The 18042-nt window shown below is 42.6% G+C and overlaps 2 protein-coding genes across 2 annotated transcripts in view; one reads left to right on the top strand and one right to left on the bottom strand.

The window, feature by feature from the left end:
- Positions 1-2699: 2699 nt before the first annotated feature.
- selenom (selenoprotein M) lies at positions 2700-5457 on the top strand. The gene is made up of 5 exons (XM_032515897.1): positions 2700-2975; positions 3753-3788; positions 3978-4012; positions 4134-4212; positions 4698-5457. The coding sequence occupies exons 1-5, from the start codon at positions 2880-2882 to the stop codon at positions 4926-4928; spliced, it is 477 nt and encodes a 158-aa protein (XP_032371788.1). The 5' UTR covers positions 2700-2879; the 3' UTR covers positions 4929-5457.
- Positions 5458-6926: 1469 nt separating this feature from the next.
- The window catches only part of smtnb (smoothelin b), a 49153-nt gene continuing 38037 nt past the window's right edge, over positions 6927-18042 (bottom strand). The window contains 10 exon segments of the mRNA XM_032515896.1: positions 6927-7286; positions 10055-10206; positions 10375-10507; positions 10600-10770; positions 10858-10945; positions 11055-11117; positions 11354-11533; positions 12361-12393; positions 12560-12635; positions 12888-13073. Of these exon segments, the coding sequence (XP_032371787.1) occupies positions 7133-7286; positions 10055-10206; positions 10375-10507; positions 10600-10770; positions 10858-10945; positions 11055-11117; positions 11354-11533; positions 12361-12393; positions 12560-12635; positions 12888-13073 (1236 nt within the window). The 3' untranslated portion in view covers positions 6927-7132.

Below are 18042 nucleotides of genomic sequence, written 5' to 3'. Positions count from 1 at the left end.
TGTAACTTTTCTTTACAAAGTAGCCTAATGGGATAACAATTATGCATTTTTCTGTAAAGTTGAATTTTTTTTATTTTTTATTAATTCATTGTTTGTAATTTAGAACATTGTTGCTTGTACCCTGCACCTGCATGCCTATACGTTGCATCTTCAAAAATCAGTGAAACAATACTAACAATTCTTTTCTGATGACAAGAGAATATTTTAAAGATGTATTCCAGGAATTCATGAATCTGATATGGAACGTGATTATGCTACACATATTATTATCTCTATACCTGCCACAACATGACGGTCTATGGAGCCCATGAGATTTTCTGTCCTTAGAAGGACCTCTGGTGACAGTGGGTCTTTAATTTAAGATTTAAGTGCGGGGAAAGATTCATTCAAGGCTGAGCAGGTTCCAGAAACAAAAAGTGTGTGTGTGTGTGTGTGTGTGTGTGTGGTGTGTGTGTGTGTGTGGGTGTGTGTGTGTGTTGTGGTGTGTGTGTGTGTGTGTGTGTGTGTGTGTGGGTGTGTGTTAGGTAAAGCTGTGCAGTACAGTAATGCGATAAAGACAGGGAAATTATAATAATATCCTAATATGGAAAAAAAAACAAATAGTATTCTTAAAATACTACAAGTTTTTTTTTGTTCTTATATAATGTGGATTACACACTAAGGCATTTCCAAAACTGCTATATCCTAAAAAAAACAAAACTATTAATTTCTATACTAGAGGTTGTTGGGAATTCCTGGAAAGTATAGAGTATGTAGTAGGTACATCATAAAGTATAGCATCAAAAGTCTTTTGGGTGAATTAGGCTTAGTCTTGCTTTGCCAGACCCTTAGCTACTATGTACAGTAAATATTGCCAGACCTATCTCCGCAGAGCTGTGTCAGTAGTAATAAGATAAATACTAAAATATTATTTTCTTTCTCATCCTTTCAATGGGCCTATTCTACAGCGGCCCAGCAGTGCTGTATGTCTTTCTCTTCTATGATGAATCCCACTGACAACAACACAGGTTTTTGTGCAGTATATAGTTGTGTGTGTGTGTGTGTGTGTGTGTGTGTGTGTTTCCTAACGTCTTTGCTGCTTTACTCATTGTATCCTTTCAATGTTCCTCTGGTGTTCTATTGCAACTCATCACACCAAATTCCCATCTAATGTTAACTGAAATGCTTTTAAACCCTCCATTTCAGTGGTAATAAACACGGCCTCTGTACATCTTATATATCCCATTTTTGTTGAGACTGTAGCAAAGGAATTACATTTCAGGTATTATTTCAATTTTGTGTTAATTTATAAGCTTTTGGTGTTGCATTATGCGGAAACTTGTAACAAATATGGTCTTCATGGAAGAGTTTTCAGAAGAAACCTCTTCTACGTCCCCACCACAAAAATTCCGTTTGAAGTTTGGAAAAGAACATATAGGGCAAGCCTGATGCATTGTGGGAACAAATTCTGGGACCAATGAGGTTAAAATAAAAACTTTTGGCCAGAAGAACAAAGGTTTAAAAAATTTTAGAAGAAAGAGTACAGAATTTAATGTGAAAAGAACTCTGTCCAAATGTTAAGTATGGGGGGGGATCAATCTGCTTTGGGGTTGTATTGCAGCCAATGGCACAGGGAACATTTCACGAGAAAAAGGAAAAATGGATTCAATAAAATTTCAGCAATTTTTGGGCGGAACTTGATGCGTCTGTGAAAAAGTGAAGTTAAAGCGAGGATGGTTCTACAAATGGATAATGATCCTAAAAAACCTCAAATCACAGTGGTTTCATCAAGAGGCGTAAACTGAAGGTTTTGCCATGGCCTTCACAATTCTGACCTCAACATAATTGAAAATCTATGGATAGACCTTAAAAGAGCAGTGTGTGACAGACAGCCCAAAATCTCAAGAAACTGGAAGACTACAGAAGGAAGAATGGGCAAAGAGACCTCAAACAAGAATGAAAGACTCTTGCCTGGCTACAAGAAGCGTTTCCAAGCGGGGGGGTACAAGGTATTAACTCAGCAGGGTGCCCAAACTTTTGCAGACGCCAATTTTTTTGTTTTCTGTTATTTTGAAAGTGTAAATAATGGAAATAAAATCTAACTCTTTGTGACATATAATACGAATGTCCTATCTGTCATTTGATCTTTGGAGATGTTTCGATCTTTTCTTGGCTTCTTTATGCACATTAATACAAAGGTTTACCTGGGGTGCCCACTGTGTATGTATGTATGCATATATATATATAAGTGTGAGTGTTTTGCATAATATTAACAGAATATACATTTGAATATAACCAGGTCAGGATGTATAATCCTTAACTGAGCAACTTGCTGAAGAAATGCCTCATGATTAAAGAGACTCAAAAACTTCAACTCAAAAACTCAGATGTTTTTTGCCATGTTAACAACTGTTGATGCAATCACTTAACATAAGATCACATTTTTTGACAGTTTTTTTTTTTTCCATCACAGGTAACTCCTCCTTAAAGTAGGATTACACATTATTTACTTTGTGTAAAGTTCATTGTTCATCAACTTCATTGTTTGACACTACGTAGGTGATATTTCAGCCCGTGTATGGTTTTTATAAATTGATTTCATTCGTTCATTTTTAAAAATTTGCGAGGGTTAACCATGGATTGCATATCACACCTATGGGATGAAGTGTAACTTGAGATCTCGCAGATAACCAATGAGCGCCCTCTCCACGCCTCTCTTTCTCCTCTGGCAGAAATCTTTGACGTGGCAAGAGGTCCGGACGTGACATATCCGCACATCATCTCTCCTCCTGCTCCTCCTCTCTTCAGCTGAGTAACGATACTTACCTCCAGACGTCTGCAGGTACTACTGGTCCTGGAGCAGAGCGAGTCCTGGTCCACGATCTGAACCAGGAGAAATAATGTGGCTGATCGTGTTGGCCAGTTTACTTCACTGCGTCTCGGCCTACGATGTGGATCTGAAGAAACTGGACGGGCTGGCGAAAGCGAGGGTGGAGGTAGAGTAACACCGCAGCTTATGCTGCCACTCATACGTGAGAATAAGATGATAGTTGCATTTGAAGGTGCGGCCGCGCTAACTACATTTTCAGTCAGATTTGGTTAAATGTGTGAATGGATGTGTTTAAATCCTAATATTTCCGGACTGGGCGCATGCGTGAGTGCTTCTTCCAATAGAGCTGTAGTAAACTGGAAGGATCTCCATGCGTTGAATGTATAGGCTATACAATTAAGCACACAGACTGTGTAGACAACATGTAGGCCTAGTTTATGTAATAACCATAAATTGGCAACAAAGTGACAGATCTAATTCGTATATGAAAGGGACCTACCTCCAGTTACACCCCCAGTGATTCCTGCACAAAAGTTTCTGAAAGTCAACCCTTCTTTTTGTGAGAAACCATGCACTGTTCCCCCACCCTGTCCCCATCACTGAAGAAAAGCATTTTATCTGTTGCTATTGTTGTTAGTCACACCTGCTGCTCAATGCCTGCGGCTCGGATTGCTACAGAAATGGGTTAGGCATCCATCCTAGAAGCCTATTCTACTTCTGTGTTCTCAAAGGATGATACCAGAACATTAGAGACTTACTAAAGTAATTTTGAACAAGGAAGCTAACCCAAACAATTGCAGCTCGACAAGGAAGATATGCATAATGACACATTTCAGTGGCTGAAATATGTGAGTTCTCTTATTCCTAATTAAGGTGATGTCTTGTTTCTATGAGAGCTGCTTGTTTAATTTTCATGTATCTTTTATGTTCTGTCTCTTTCCAGACTTGTGGTGGATGACAGCTGAACAGGCTCAGTGAGGTAAGTTACCCCCATCAACAGGAACAAAACGGACAATACACTGAGCGCCAGAGGCCTGAAAGCCCTGCCTAAAAAAGAATTCTGCTCACTGAGAAACATTTTAGATCTAGAGTTTCCCATAATCCCCAACTGATCTGTCACTGAAACCAGCTTTGAGTGAAAAACATGAATCCCCACCTCTGTCTGCAGGTCAAAGCCTTTGTGGTCCAGGACATTCCTCTTTAGTATCCTTTTGAGTCAAGTACGCTGCTGTGACTTGTTCTTAAATATGTTGTTTATAATTTGCACACTGTAAAAAGTGCAGCATTTTCTCTCTGTGCCGATCCTTGACCGTCACTACCTCAGCCATAACCTGGTGATGAAGCACATTCCTGGGGCCGACCCTGAGCTTGTCCTCCTGAACCACTATTATGAAGAGCTGGATGTAAGTCTTGGTTTTGCAGCTCATTTTTATTGCATTTTACATGTTTCACGTAATCAAAGCCCCTACATGTAGACTTGGAATGTGATTATAGCATCCATATAGTATGTGACAATTATGATGTACATCAGGGTGGGTGTGTTTTCAGCCTATTTATTCTCATAGTCCAGGGGTTAGATCTGTGGAATTGAAGGGGTTGGGGTCTTTCTTAACTAGTTACTAGAGTCAATTTTAAAATACCCTACAAACAAAGGCTTTAAGCATTGTTTTTAATTCATACATTTTTGTCCACTTGGTGGCAGAACTCCACACCAAGCTGTAAACCCACAACTTCACGACTTCACCTGTTAAAGCAAACCGTTGCCAATTAACACATCCAGCACATACGGAGCAACATGATGTGTAATGCAGTTTTCCACGCAGCATTAACAGTGACCGAAAAGTAAATTTAAACTGGATATAATACAACCTGTGTGTGTCCTCCACAGCGGATCGCCCTATCTCACATGACCCGCTCTGAGATCAACGAGCTGCTGGGGGAGCTGGGCTTCTACAAGAAGGCTAAACCGGAGGACGAGGTGCCGGAGGAGTTCCAATTCTCTCCTGCCAAAGACAGCCCGTTTAAAGACGAGCCCGCCTACAAACCCGCCACTTCCCAGCTTGCCACAGAGAACGCCTCCTCAGAGCCCAACGCACAAACCAAGCATACTGACCTATAACCCGTCAGAGTGGAGAAAAGTAGGGATGTCACAGTACCACTAAGCCCCAAAGCTGCTCCACGACCAGCTGGTTATTGCATTCGATGACAAACATGCCTGTCATTTCAAAATACGACCAGCAGGTCATGGATCAGCCCTTGGACAAGGACATAATCTTAGCATCAGCAAAAGGCCTTTAAAAGGTCCACAGTCTGAATTTGCACATATTGTTCTCGCAATTTGTTCTTATTTTTGCAGCAATAATAACCCAACCGGCTGCTTTGTGAGTGCTTTTCTACTCTCTACAAGACTGGAAGTGTGGAATTTTTTTTTTGGGGTCCATCATGTGTCAGCTGTCATCAGGAGTTTTGCCTCTCTCAAGTTCTCTTGTGTGTCTGATTGCTTCCTACCTACTGTGAAACCGAATGAAGCCCCAGGCTGAAAACTGGCTGGCCTGAGGCTGATGCTACATGTTCTGGTGGGTTTGATGAATACACACAAGATGATTTAAGTTGAAGCATTGTAAAAGAATAAAATATTTGAAAGAAATGATCTCGTGCTTGCTGTGTTGAATGTTTATGTTCTTACATCGGAGTGTAAATTTGTCAGATGCATAAACGAATGTAAGCATGTTTGACACTAAGAAATAATCCGGTGTGGAAAAAGCAAGTGTTTTATGGGATGATTCAGAGCAATAATCCCCAACAAATACACTCATTTCTCAAATTGGTTTAATTTTAATTCACATTTAACTGTTGTGCACAATAACATGAAATTATGTGTTTTAAGCTCTTATGTACAGAACTCACTGCTCCGTGGCAGGTATGTCAGTGGGCAGCAGTGATAATTGTCAAATAATTTCTCTAAATCTACTAAAACAGAGCTTTGAGAAATAAGTTTCATCAAAATCAGCTCTGAAACAATCAGATTTTCAACATCTTCTCAAATAAATCTTAATTTTACAAGTGGAAAACAAATCTTCATTTAAAAATGTTTTCATTAGCTTCATGTTGTAAAATGTACAATTGGCAGTTATGTTCAGTCATGATTCCTCACGTTTAAACAGAAAGCCGGCTTTCATCGGGCCCGTGAACTCGTTCAAAAAGTGTGACCCAATAGTTTCACAAAACATCGTGATAGCTTGAGCTTATTGACTCACTTTAAGCTTTTGAAAGCTTAATGTGCACACTAACAAAACAACACATAATATATTTCAAAAAGATCTACTCAAGCATAAATAAGAAGCCCTCTAAAAGAGCTGTGTGCGAGTGTGTTTGGCAGGGCAAGTCAGTGATGCTGGGGATGGCAGCACTGCTGGACACACTTGTTTGTACATATGCTGTCAGTCAAGCAGTAAGAAACACCAAGTAATGATACAATGCAGCTGTTGACTACCACCCACTACTTTTTTCTTTCTACCTGAATAAAAAACTTGTTTGACTGCAAAACATTTCTGCTGTTATATTATGATGAAACAGTGATACAAGAGAGGTACAATGTTCAAATAATCTGAAACATGTTCTCAGTAGCAATGTAGAGTTCAGAAAAGTGAGATTACTTATACCAATGAAGAAAGAACATACCTGTTCTAATAACTTAATTGAAATACTTCAAGAATTTAGTAAAAGTTAAACAAGTACCGAAATGAATGCAATATATGGTTAGGTGTATTTTTCTTCTTCTGTGTAATCACCAACAGAAATGCTAGCAAAAAAGTGTAGTAGAGAAAAATGGAGGTATAAATAACTTAAAGAAGAAACACTATAAAAATATTTCTCTTTTCTCTCTTGATGTGTTCTTCGGTACACTGGCGTAGTGACACAGTTACTGCCTGTTAAATATTACAGAGTAAAAAGCGGAGTACAAAAAAGTACAATTTTAAAGCTTAAAAGGTAGTGTTATAAAACGTTGGCGGTCTCTTGCTGGAGAAAGGTGTACTTAACGTGAAAAAATGAATACACATCACTGCTGCAGAGAATAAAAACAAGCAAAATCGACAAACTATTTCTGTGTCACAACACACAGACACACACAAACACACACAGACACTCCCCCTCCCCAACTTGTCCATCAAAGATGAGCAACTCTGTGATGCAGGCTGTCGATACAGAGGTGAGTCATCAGGTGAAGATGGAGCTGGGGAGGGGTGAGGGAAGGAGAGGGGGGGGGGGAGGGGAGGATTAGGGGTGATGCCACGTCACGGCTGAACCCTCACTGAGCACAGGTCAGAGGTCACAGGGCCGACCCATGGACATCTCGTATCTGCGTAGGTGGTTGACCAGAGACTGTACGTAGGTGAAGACGCATTTGGAGTCGGGTTTATTACCCATGATCATCATGTCCTCCACTTCCAGCAAAGGCATGCAGTTGGCGTAGCTCCTGAGGAACAGCATACAAGAGAGTGTGTATGAGAAAGAGGAAGATGAACAGAGAGGATGGTAGAGGACCTGAGATGGAGCAGAGGGAAGGATATTCTCTTCAGATGTTTATTCATTCATTTAATCTCTTGATCATTAACCAAACTGTTGCTCGCAGACACAGACACACAGACACACACACACACAGACACACACACACAGACACACACACACACACACTTAAATCCACATTTGTCTCTGTTTTCTCTAAAGCACAGTGTGGAAAACCCTTTAAAAGCTCTCTATAAATAAACTTCAGTAATGCAGCGCATTTTAATAAACAGTTTTTAGGAACAAAGACCTCACATGTGAGCTATGCAGGGAGTGACCACAGGGCGGCATTATATCTCCATATACAGTCACTCTGAGACATCCCAAACAAATAGAGTGTAGAGTAACAGGAACAGCACGAGGGCAAATCCCTCACATGAGAAAATTAATGTCAACTACATAAAACCTATTCTGTTTTTTAAGGAACTGTAGACATGGGGTCATTCTGCACTTTACTATTTACACCATCTTCAAAATGCTTCACAAGCATAAACACCTGTAAATTCACATTTAATTAAAAGTCAGTGGACAATAAAGCCTTTCTGTTCTCTGCTTTGTTTCTTAACTTCTCTGTTTGAAACATTGTGATACAGCAGTTCCTTTTAAAGTGTTGAGCTGCAGATGGTCCTGGCTCTCTGCCTGGGCCATAGTCTGACTATGCAGAAATGCACACATGGACACACACACACACGCATACCATGTTTGGTACTTTGGACCTCAGTAGTTTCAGATTAACATGAACGATCAAATATCCAAAAGTGTCCAATAAAGGAGTTTTCTGAACAGCCACGTTTTAATTAAATCCTAGTAGCTGCCTAAAACATGCATTCACACCTACTCATACACACATCCTGTCTCTCAGAACCAAAGTAAGGTTCCTTCGTAGGTTTGCCCCCTCTCTCACCATGGGTTCAGTTTTAGGCGGGGTGCGACTCTAGGATGAGTTTTTGGTTTTAACCAGGCCCTTCGTCACCAGACCTCTGTAGAACTCCTGCAGGTACGTATACACACACTTCCAATCCGGCTCGCGCATCTTCACCATGTCGTCCACATCCAACAGCTGGGGACAGTCCACTAGTTTCCTGTGCCCGCACCCAACGAGGGGGGGGGGGGGGGGGGGGGAGAGAACGAGGACAGGAAGGAAAGGCAGATCCAAACAGATAGAAACAAAGAAGAGAAGGAGGAGAAGGGAGAAGTACAGATGATAATAAGAAAGAAGGACCAGGACAGAGATAGTGGACATAGTGTGGGAAAGAGAGGAAGGACAAGGGGGAAAAAACAGATAAAGCAGTGAGCAGCCAAAAACAAAAAAAGATTCAGGGTGAAGAGACAAAGGGAGAGAGAAATGACACAAAAAGAAACAATAACATTACATTCTCTGTGTTCACAAATATATCCATGAGTTGACATGCTTCATGAACATCATGATACGTACATTATGTGGCAAACACACAAACACACACGTAAGACAAAACAAAACGTCAAATGAGCGTCAGGTGAAGCTCATTTAGCCTTTTTGTTTTTTGTTGTTTTTTTCCTGTGAAACTTTTGACCATTTCAATATGACTATGTACAATACACGCTGAAAAAAACAACAAGGATTCTGCAAACTAAAAACTAAACAAAGACAACCATATGGTGACTCTAAAAACAACACAGTGGTGCACAGGATGGAGTGTGTGTGAGAGTGTGTGTGTTGGGATTCCAGATAACAGCAAACTGCTGGGAGGGTCAGGAGTGCCCAGGGAAGTGAGTGATAGTGCAACACAAAGGTGGAAATGCAGGGGCTGTGGTTGGGTGACAGTCCGGTGTTGAGAGCATGAATAATACATCATATCAGCATGGACATTATGCTACTGGGAGCATGTGATAGCACACATGTACACACACACATAATGGTGGGTGAGGGGGCATTACACGTCAGAATGGTGTGATGTAAGAGGGATGAGAAAGAGAGAGGAAAATGAGAGGATATTAGGAGTAAAAGGAGAGGAAATGCTGAGGGCATAGCCAAGAGCTTGTCCATTTGTTTTTTTTAACCTGGTGGTTGTTGGGGCAGGGTTTGCTCATGGGTCTCTGGTTTAGAGGGGATGGAGGGTGTCACAGCAGTTACTCATAGTAGAGGACAGATGGAGAGTGGAGGTTTAGAGGTGGAGTAATTAGAGTAGTAGCCTTGAGGTGGTTCAAGACGCCTGGGAGAGACAGGTTAATGAACACTCGGACACCAGTGCAGGAGCTTCCATGTGTTTTCCGTCCGTCTCTGTACTTCAGGCTCAATTAGATGCTGGCCAAACTGAATAAAAGCTAGAATGGGATTTTACAGACAAACAAGAGATGGGTGTGAAAAACCTGTATGATGCAAAGAAAGGGAAATGAATGTTTGGAAAAATGGCTTGGATTGCTTGATTTTCATTGTGCATTAACTCCACGACAGCCTTGGTTGGAAGATAATGTTTCTATCTTTAAGGAAAGCTAAGCCTGCACGTAGCTTCTTCTGCTCCTCATATTCTTCAAATTTTTCTTCCAAGCGTAAGAAAAATGAAGGCTCACTGCAGCGGATGTGGTTTCTCCAACAATGCTCTCACTTACAGTCAAAACTTAACGACAACAACAGAACTGATGTGGTTAGTGGACATGTTACTGGGACAAACGTGTTTTTTTTTTTTTGTGTGTACTCACTCTGCAGTGCTGAAGGCCACCTCAAAGTTTTGCCTGCGGTTGCTGGGGCTCAGGGAGGCGTAGTCAAAGGATTCAGGGAAAAAATTGTGCACCAGGGCACAAAATGCCATGCCATTACTCCAGCTGGATGAAAAATTCTGAATATCCACATGCTGAGGGAGAAGACAAATTCCAAATAAGTGATGGAAAGATTCCAAAAGCAGGAAAATATTATCCCAGCTTATCTTGTCTTAATCATCAATGTTCAGCTACAGCTTCACTGGTTGAAATCACAGATGAGCACTAAACACACAGTGGGTTGCCAGGGTGGGTTAGCTCACCTCATATGAGCGGGTCTTGGCACGGCACCAGTCGAGCAGCATCTGCTTGATGGTGTTTGCGTTGGGTACGCCAAAGCTGGTGGAACGCTGGACCTGGACCTTGTTTACCTTGGCGACCGCCTGATTTCCAGGGCTATAAGAAAAATAAGCTTTGTGTTAATATTTAGCTGCTTCGACCTGCTTCTTTTCTTTCTTTGGTAGTTATACCTCTCGGTTTATCCTTACCCTCCTCCTTCCTTCTCCAGCTTCTCTATCATAGCCTTGCGGGCCTGCATGGCCGAGGTCTTCGGCAGAGTCTGAGCCCTCGTCAGCTCCTTGCGCCTCTCCGCCTGCCTTCGCTCCACCGCGGCTAACCCGCCGCTGCGAGACGATGTGTCATCCTCACGATCAAACACACTGAGGCAGGGACACGTACAGAAAGTTAAGCTGTGAAAGTCCACAGATTGTAAATTTAGTGTAATTACTGTGCTGATGTTGACCTACCTGCCCACTTTTTTGCTTGTGTTGGAGGAGGAGGAGGAGGATGACGTGGAAGAGCTGTAGCTGAATGATTTTGACTGGACTGTCCCTCCTGAGATGATAAACAAAAACACAGACATATGACCGATATTGGTGATATGACTGTAATAACTATTTGAATACTACTAATGAATTTTAAGAGAAATAAAGTAATGACTCACTGTCTGTTTTCTGCACATAACTGGCCTCGACGAGAGTGCTGCGTGTTGATCGGCTCCCATCATCTGTAAACACAAACACTTAAAATTATGTACATATTGGACATATCTGTTTCATGACTGTCAGTATCCTTACAATTTGTTTTTCATCTGCTTTTACTGTTAACGTTTACCTCCCAAGATGCCTTTTGTGTCTTGCAATTGTGAATAACAAGTCACTGTGAGTGGTTAAAATACAAGTCACAAAAAGTTCAAAAGAAGATTTCACAAATGCAGGAAGGAAAGAGAAAAGAAAAAACTACCAGATGAAGCAAAGCGGTCCGTCTTGGTGACTTGACTGAGTTTGGAGCCATCCGCTGACTTCTCCACCTTCCTCATCACCACCTCTCCTGCTCCGAGACCAGCACGGCCTTTCTGTGTTCGCTCTTCTCTCTGCTGCCGGAGCTCCTGCAGACGGGTGTCGCGCTCCTTTTCTCTCTGGTCTGGTGTGGAGGAGAGGACAGAAGGGATGGAGAGAAGGGGACGGAGAGAAGGGACAGAGAGGTGGAGAGATGATGTAAGTGGAAAAAGAGGAGGAGGAGGACAAGAGGTCTTAAACAAACGGATAGCGTATCATCTGACTGCCACAGAGATGGACTAAAACAGGGCTTCCAAATTTGAAGCGATACATTTCAGGATTTATTTTTCCACAGTACTGTTAAATTCCTCTGAACACACAAACACCCACACATGGGAGGCTCGGAGCTGAGCCAAAGCTGTCAAGTAGTATGTACTGCGCAAGCATCACAGATCAAAGAGAGCAAACACACTCTGACCGTTCTCTGTGGAAGGCTGTGCCAAGTTCAACAAAGTCCAGAATACTGATACCTTAACCGCTGCAGTGCTACCTAAAGCTTTTACCTGAGAGTATGCATTATTTAAACTTAATATGCAGTGGTTTTTTTGCCCTTTGTATGCTCCATGCCACTGAGTGCACTGAACCTTTACAGATCTTGGAATCAAATACGGAGGTTCAACTGTCTGCCTAATGCAACCAGATGCCTGGTGAAACCCTATGGCGAGTGCTCACAGCAAAACAGAGAATACACCAAATGTGGTACATGTTTAGGCAACAATGTTGCAGCACACTGAGGTGAGTGGGTAACCAGGATTCATGCACTAATAAAACAACAACAAATCCGTCATCATCCACCACAGAGGTCTAAGAGATAAACTGTTGTGGGCCAACAATGACAGGACGGTGCACACAAAAAGACAAATGCAAGCAAGTATCAATTGTTAATGCACACTGCACACCAACCTGCCCTACCTATCTCCTCTTGAGTACATCCCAGCATGGCCTCTGAGGGCAGAATGGATATAAATCATACAGAAATTAAAATCATCAGGCTTGATTATAATGGCGATGTGTCTACCTTTGATGATTTGAAAGAAAGCAGTTGTCATGATAAAATGACGGAGCAAATGCATTGATGTGGTTGGAATACCAGGTAGAAGATTGTTGTTACCTCTCTTTCTCTTGCGAAGGTCTCTCAAGGCTGCACGGATCATCTTCCTCTCCTCAAAGTCTTTTGACTCATCAAGCTGTGGAAGAAAAAAAAACAATGAGGTCAATCTTTACAAAAAGCCAACGAAGCATGGCTCTATTTATGCATGCAGTTGTAACATAGCATTGCGCATACACACAACACCACGACTTTTCCAAACACACCCTCACATAGTGAGACATTCAGTGTTAATACACAAACATTCTGCATGACTAAAGCTGCTGTATTTGTTACAAAGTGGTGCTTTCAAATCTAAATCACCCAGAATTATAACTTGGGTGTGAAGTACCATTTTGTCAAGGAGCTCTTCGTCCTCGATAGCAGCCAGCTGTTCTTCAGTCAGTTTTCCGGAACGCTCGTCGAGTTGGGCCCGAGCGCTGGAGCCGTTGGGGATGGCCGGGACGTGACACGCCACCTGGGCAGACGGTCCAGCTGAAAACACCGGCTCAGACGCCACAACGGGCTCTGTCTCCATCTGCACACGTCACATAACACAAAAACACACAGCGTGAGCAAGAGCACATACACACAGACATGCAAAAAAAAAAAAAAAAAAAGCACAGTTACAATAATCAATTTCATTTTCTATGTGCATTTAAATTCATGCAAACTGTGACCATAGTTGGATATGTGCAATGTCATCTGAGAGCTCTTACAAGGACGAATCCCCTAACCTGGAGCTCAGGCTTTTAAGTTGTACACTTATGAAATAAGCATGGGGTTTATAAAAACAAAAACAAACAAAAAACATAACTGAAGCTTGCTGACAATAAGAACATGAGAGGAGGAGCACAAGAGGATTTTGGTTAAATATGCTGCCGCCATAATAGGCCTGAATGTGTGAAGACCAAGACTGCCAGCTCACCACGTCTCATCATTTCTTCCATGCCAGAGAGGGTGACAGCGAGGACATGAGAGGGAGAGCACCACTGCCAAGTTACTGTTACTGTAGTTCATGGAGTGTGACTGACACACTGAGTGTCTAAATGATACAGAGCTGCTGTGAAGCAAACATTTATGTGACAGGTACGGTACACCATTATGGCTGGAAGATGGGAACAATGCATTAGCAAATATAAACTCTAAGGAGAAGGTATGTACACCAAAGAAGGAGTGGTGAGCGTGGGAGTGAAAAGGAAGCAGAGCACCAAGAGAACATAACATTAAAGGTTGTGACCATAAATCCTACAGAAAACAGTTTTGTGTTTTTTACATTTTCATTACATATGCTGCTGAATGCCTGCGGCAGACTTTAAGCTCTAGTTGTGGCTTTAATGCTTTCGTTGTAACTGAGTCCAGGTCCAGATATAGCTCAAGACAGCTGGCACCGTCCCTATCCACAGCTGCCTGGCCCTCCTCCAGGGCCAGGTCTCACCAGGGAGGGAGAATGCCCAGCGCAGCCACTGTATTGTGTGATTACGGGTGGCCACTGGTTTTAAGATTTTTTTGGACATGGGACAGAGTGGACTGAGAGGCACTTGACCGACGAGGAATGTTTTGGGACCCAACACAGCCAAACAAGGCCTCTGATTGAGGCAATAAGGGAATGTGAGTGGGGTGAGAAAAATCCCAGATAACCTTAGTGCTCAAGTCATAATTTAATTCAGCTTCAGGATAGTTTTCAGCATCCGAGTAAATGCTTTTTTTATTTAGTTCTTCTCCAATGAGAGAAGGGCTACAATCCTGAAATGTTTTGATTCATCACTTAGACCAGCAATACAGCCTCCACCAGCAGAATTACATAAAGCTGATATGGGAGAAATAGCTGATGTTGCACCAGGGCAAAAACAGATAAGATAAGTTCATCCCTCATTATCACAATTAATTAGACAGGAATATGAACACTGGCTGGCTGAATAACTGAAGATAATGCAGCAAATACTCAATATACATCAAAATGTCACCAGTGTACACAAACACACACCCAGGGTTTGTCATGGGATTATAAGAGTACACAGAACAAACAAGGCTAAAGATGAGGGCCGAGTGGTTAACCTATCAGTCATGAAACTGTACATCAATCTTTAGAACGGTACACAAGTACCACGTACCATGTACATAAGACCTTAAATCCCATTCTTGTTTCGAAGCCAGACAAGTAAAACCTATTCATTTATGGCTACTTTTTAGGAAAAAAAGTTCATGTTTCTGCCAAAGTGAACTTTATGGATGATCTGAAAGTGGAAAAATATAGGTCAGGGCCACTGTTACTGTTAAAACATGGTCATTTTTTTTCCTCCAACAGGCGGTGTATCCACTCACACTTGCATGTAGAAACACATGAGTGCCGGGATCAGAAAAGCATGGTGTTGAAGGATTTGAATATCTCTGTGACAGACTGAAGTGAAGTCCTCCACATAAACACAATCTGTCAAAACTGACTAACAGCTGAGACAGCCTTTTTTATTTATTTTTTAAAAGAAGTAAGGATAGAATGTGAGATTAAAACCAATGGAAAGCTAAGAGAGATGGAACAGCAGGTCACCAAGTAAGTGAGCAAGAACACAAGAGTGTCATTAGCAAGGCACGTAAAAGTACTCATGGCCAGCTCCACATGTATTTTCAACACTGGAACAAAAGACATTACCATTCTTCACGCAGCTTTTCTGATTTAACAAGCAGCCATGATCAGAACCATTAAGAGAGAGTGGTACCGTGCTGTTGTTGCAGGAAATGTTTGCCATCACAGAAGGAGCAGAGAGGGAGCGGCGGGTTGCAAAGGTGGGGGGGTGAGGGACAGGTGAAGGCTCTGATTTCTGAGGTATGCTTGTCCCAGTAGGTACACAGTCTGAGTCCTGGGGGCATGATAAAGGTTCCTGGGGTATGTTTGATGGAGCATCCAGGAGAATGCTAGCTGCACTGGATGGAGAATCGTGTGGAGTACAGGATGAAGGATCATGTGGCGCTTCAAGTGCAGGGTCCTGGGGTGTCCAGGCTGGAGGATCCCTGCTTGATGTTAGAATATCACTGGATGAGGATTGAGAATCTCTGGATGATGTTTTGTTTTCACATGGAATTGTAGGTGAGCTTTCCCTGCTGGGGACTACATGCAGTAAGGTATTAGGCAGCCCCATTGCCTGGCACAAGGCCTCCACTTGTCTCACCAGCCTTTCTTGCTGAATCCTCACTCTCTGGTTCTCCGCCTGCAGCCTGGCAAGGGCCTCGGCCAGAGGACCCACCTGAGCTGCAGCCTCCTCCAGACGGGCATCCACTTTGTTCCCAAAGGCTTGCAGGTCCTTATGGATCTCCCCCACTGCACACTGTAGTGTTAATTCAAATTTTCTCTGGCAAAATGGCTCCTCTTCATCCTTTGCCTCCTCCTGAGCAAGCAGATCACCAATCACTTCTTCCAGGCCAGATTCGGCACAAGCGCTATCTGGGCTGCCCAAAGCCTCTGAAGCCTGTAAGGCTGGGAGGAAGTCCAGGTTTACTCCAGGCATGGCCAGAGCAACTGCACTCAATATCACACTGGCCAAAGTCAGTTTTAATCCCAAAAAACTAAAGTTGGGGTGTAAGATCTGAGAAATCAAAAGGTTGTGGTCTCAGATGTGAGTGTAGGTGTCCTCTCAGTCTGTTGGTCTACAGAGACCTTCCATAACAATGCACGCTATTTATACCCCCTAACAAATCTCCCTTATTTACTGGCCAACAGCCTGAGAGCCAATGAACATGCAAGGAATCCTGTTTCCCAGGCAGCAGTAGCCCCACCTCCTTATTTCCAGGTGCCATGGACATGTCTATATATCTCCTGGCCCACCATCATTCCACTGAGTCAGTCCTGGGGCATCGGTGGAGGCCAGTGGGGGAATAGTAGTGGCAACAATTCAGAAAACTCTCCCCTCCCTCTTTGAATTTTCCTTTTATTTAGAGCCGTTGCCCTTCACACCTCAATTGGCAGGCGACAAGGGGTTTATGTGTGAATCAAGGGCTGGCCTGAGTAGAGTTACACGTTAGTGTTTCACGCCTCATAAAATCGCTTTCTGACTAAATGCAAGTGCGTCGTGACTAATCAGGTCAGTTGTGTTGCATGGCTGTGATTCAAGGCAGAGGGAAGATCAGTCCATGAAGGACAACATGCTAGGGCCAGGACACAGCAGAAAGGGTGACTAGTGAGGGTGAGCTGGGGCCCTGTTCTCCACACCTCTCAGCAAGGATGTTGGGAAGGTCAATGCAGCCCTTCCAATATTTTGTTTTAGGCTTACTGACAAAGCAGCATGGGCCCAGCTGCTGCTCACGTGGATACTTCAAGTGCTGTTGTGATAAATTAAGAACTCTCCAAGAGCGCTGACAGAAGTCTGTGTGTAACGCTGTTCATAGTATAAGATGCTCAAGTACATCTTTGAAATGCCTGACAATTTATTGGCATATTGCGGACCATGAAGATAATTCAAATGGTCCTCATGACTGTATAACAAAAGTTTTTAATGATCTAAACACATAAACACAGCGCATGAATCTAAGCTCAAAATAACCCAGGCTGGCAGAGGGCAACAGTGGTCTCTCCTGGGATTTACAGGTAAGCAAATCAGCTTCCAAAAACGATCGGACCTCGAGGGAGAGAAATGTGACTGGCAGCAGGGAAAGTGGGTCAAAACCCAAGAAGGACATGGCTCTAGTGTAACCATGCATCAAAGCACTAACACACTTTACCCACAGTATATAGAAAGACAGAGAGCATGACAAATGAAGACTGAAAGTACATACACACACAACAATATTCTGCATGTATATGGGTCTGTATTTCCAATTATGGCAGAAAGTGATATAAACTGTATCTCTTCTCTTACGTATGTGACCGTGTCTATGGCTACTGTGAACCCTCAGCCACTATGTTACAAAAGATATTATGTAAAAGATTTTCTAAAAAAATAATAGCTTCCAAACAGTGGTCAAAAATAAAGCAATGCAGAGATTTCTGTCTAAAGAAGAACCAACATGAGGAAAACAATCTAATGTCTAAATGATGTTTTATTGCCGTCTTAGATTTAGATAATCTCACATCTTTTTCTCCTCTGTCTGCAGACCAAGCTTAAATCTGTGACACAGTGTGAACTGGTTGGGTAACCAGCATGTTTCATGGATCAGCGGTATGTTAACAATGGGGTCCTTCTTCCTCCGTGCGACGTGAGAATCTTTCACTGACCGTGGGCCTGTGTGTCCATCCTCACGCAGCAGCACTTTACCAGTGTGACCCAGAGCTTGGCAGTAATCGCCATGGCCACTATCCTGTCATCACTCTGGTAATTAAGCTAATGCATTGTTTATATTTGTGTTCAAGCCCGAGCCCCAGTGGTCGGCATGGACGGACAGCTGAGATGAATATGAGCAGCTGTGACCACTCCGAGGCATCAATATTCAGCGGCTGGCCTTAACTGTCTGAAATGAACTCCCCTTACTGCACTGAAACACTACAAGCATCTTGAACTTGCCATTAACTTTATCTT

The sequence above is a fragment of the Etheostoma spectabile genome, chromosome 5 (genome assembly GCF_008692095.1).
Source record: "Etheostoma spectabile isolate EspeVRDwgs_2016 chromosome 5, UIUC_Espe_1.0, whole genome shotgun sequence".
Lineage (NCBI taxonomy): Eukaryota > Metazoa > Chordata > Actinopteri > Perciformes > Percidae > Etheostoma > Etheostoma spectabile.
This window is presented reverse-complemented; position numbering and strand designations above follow the sequence as displayed.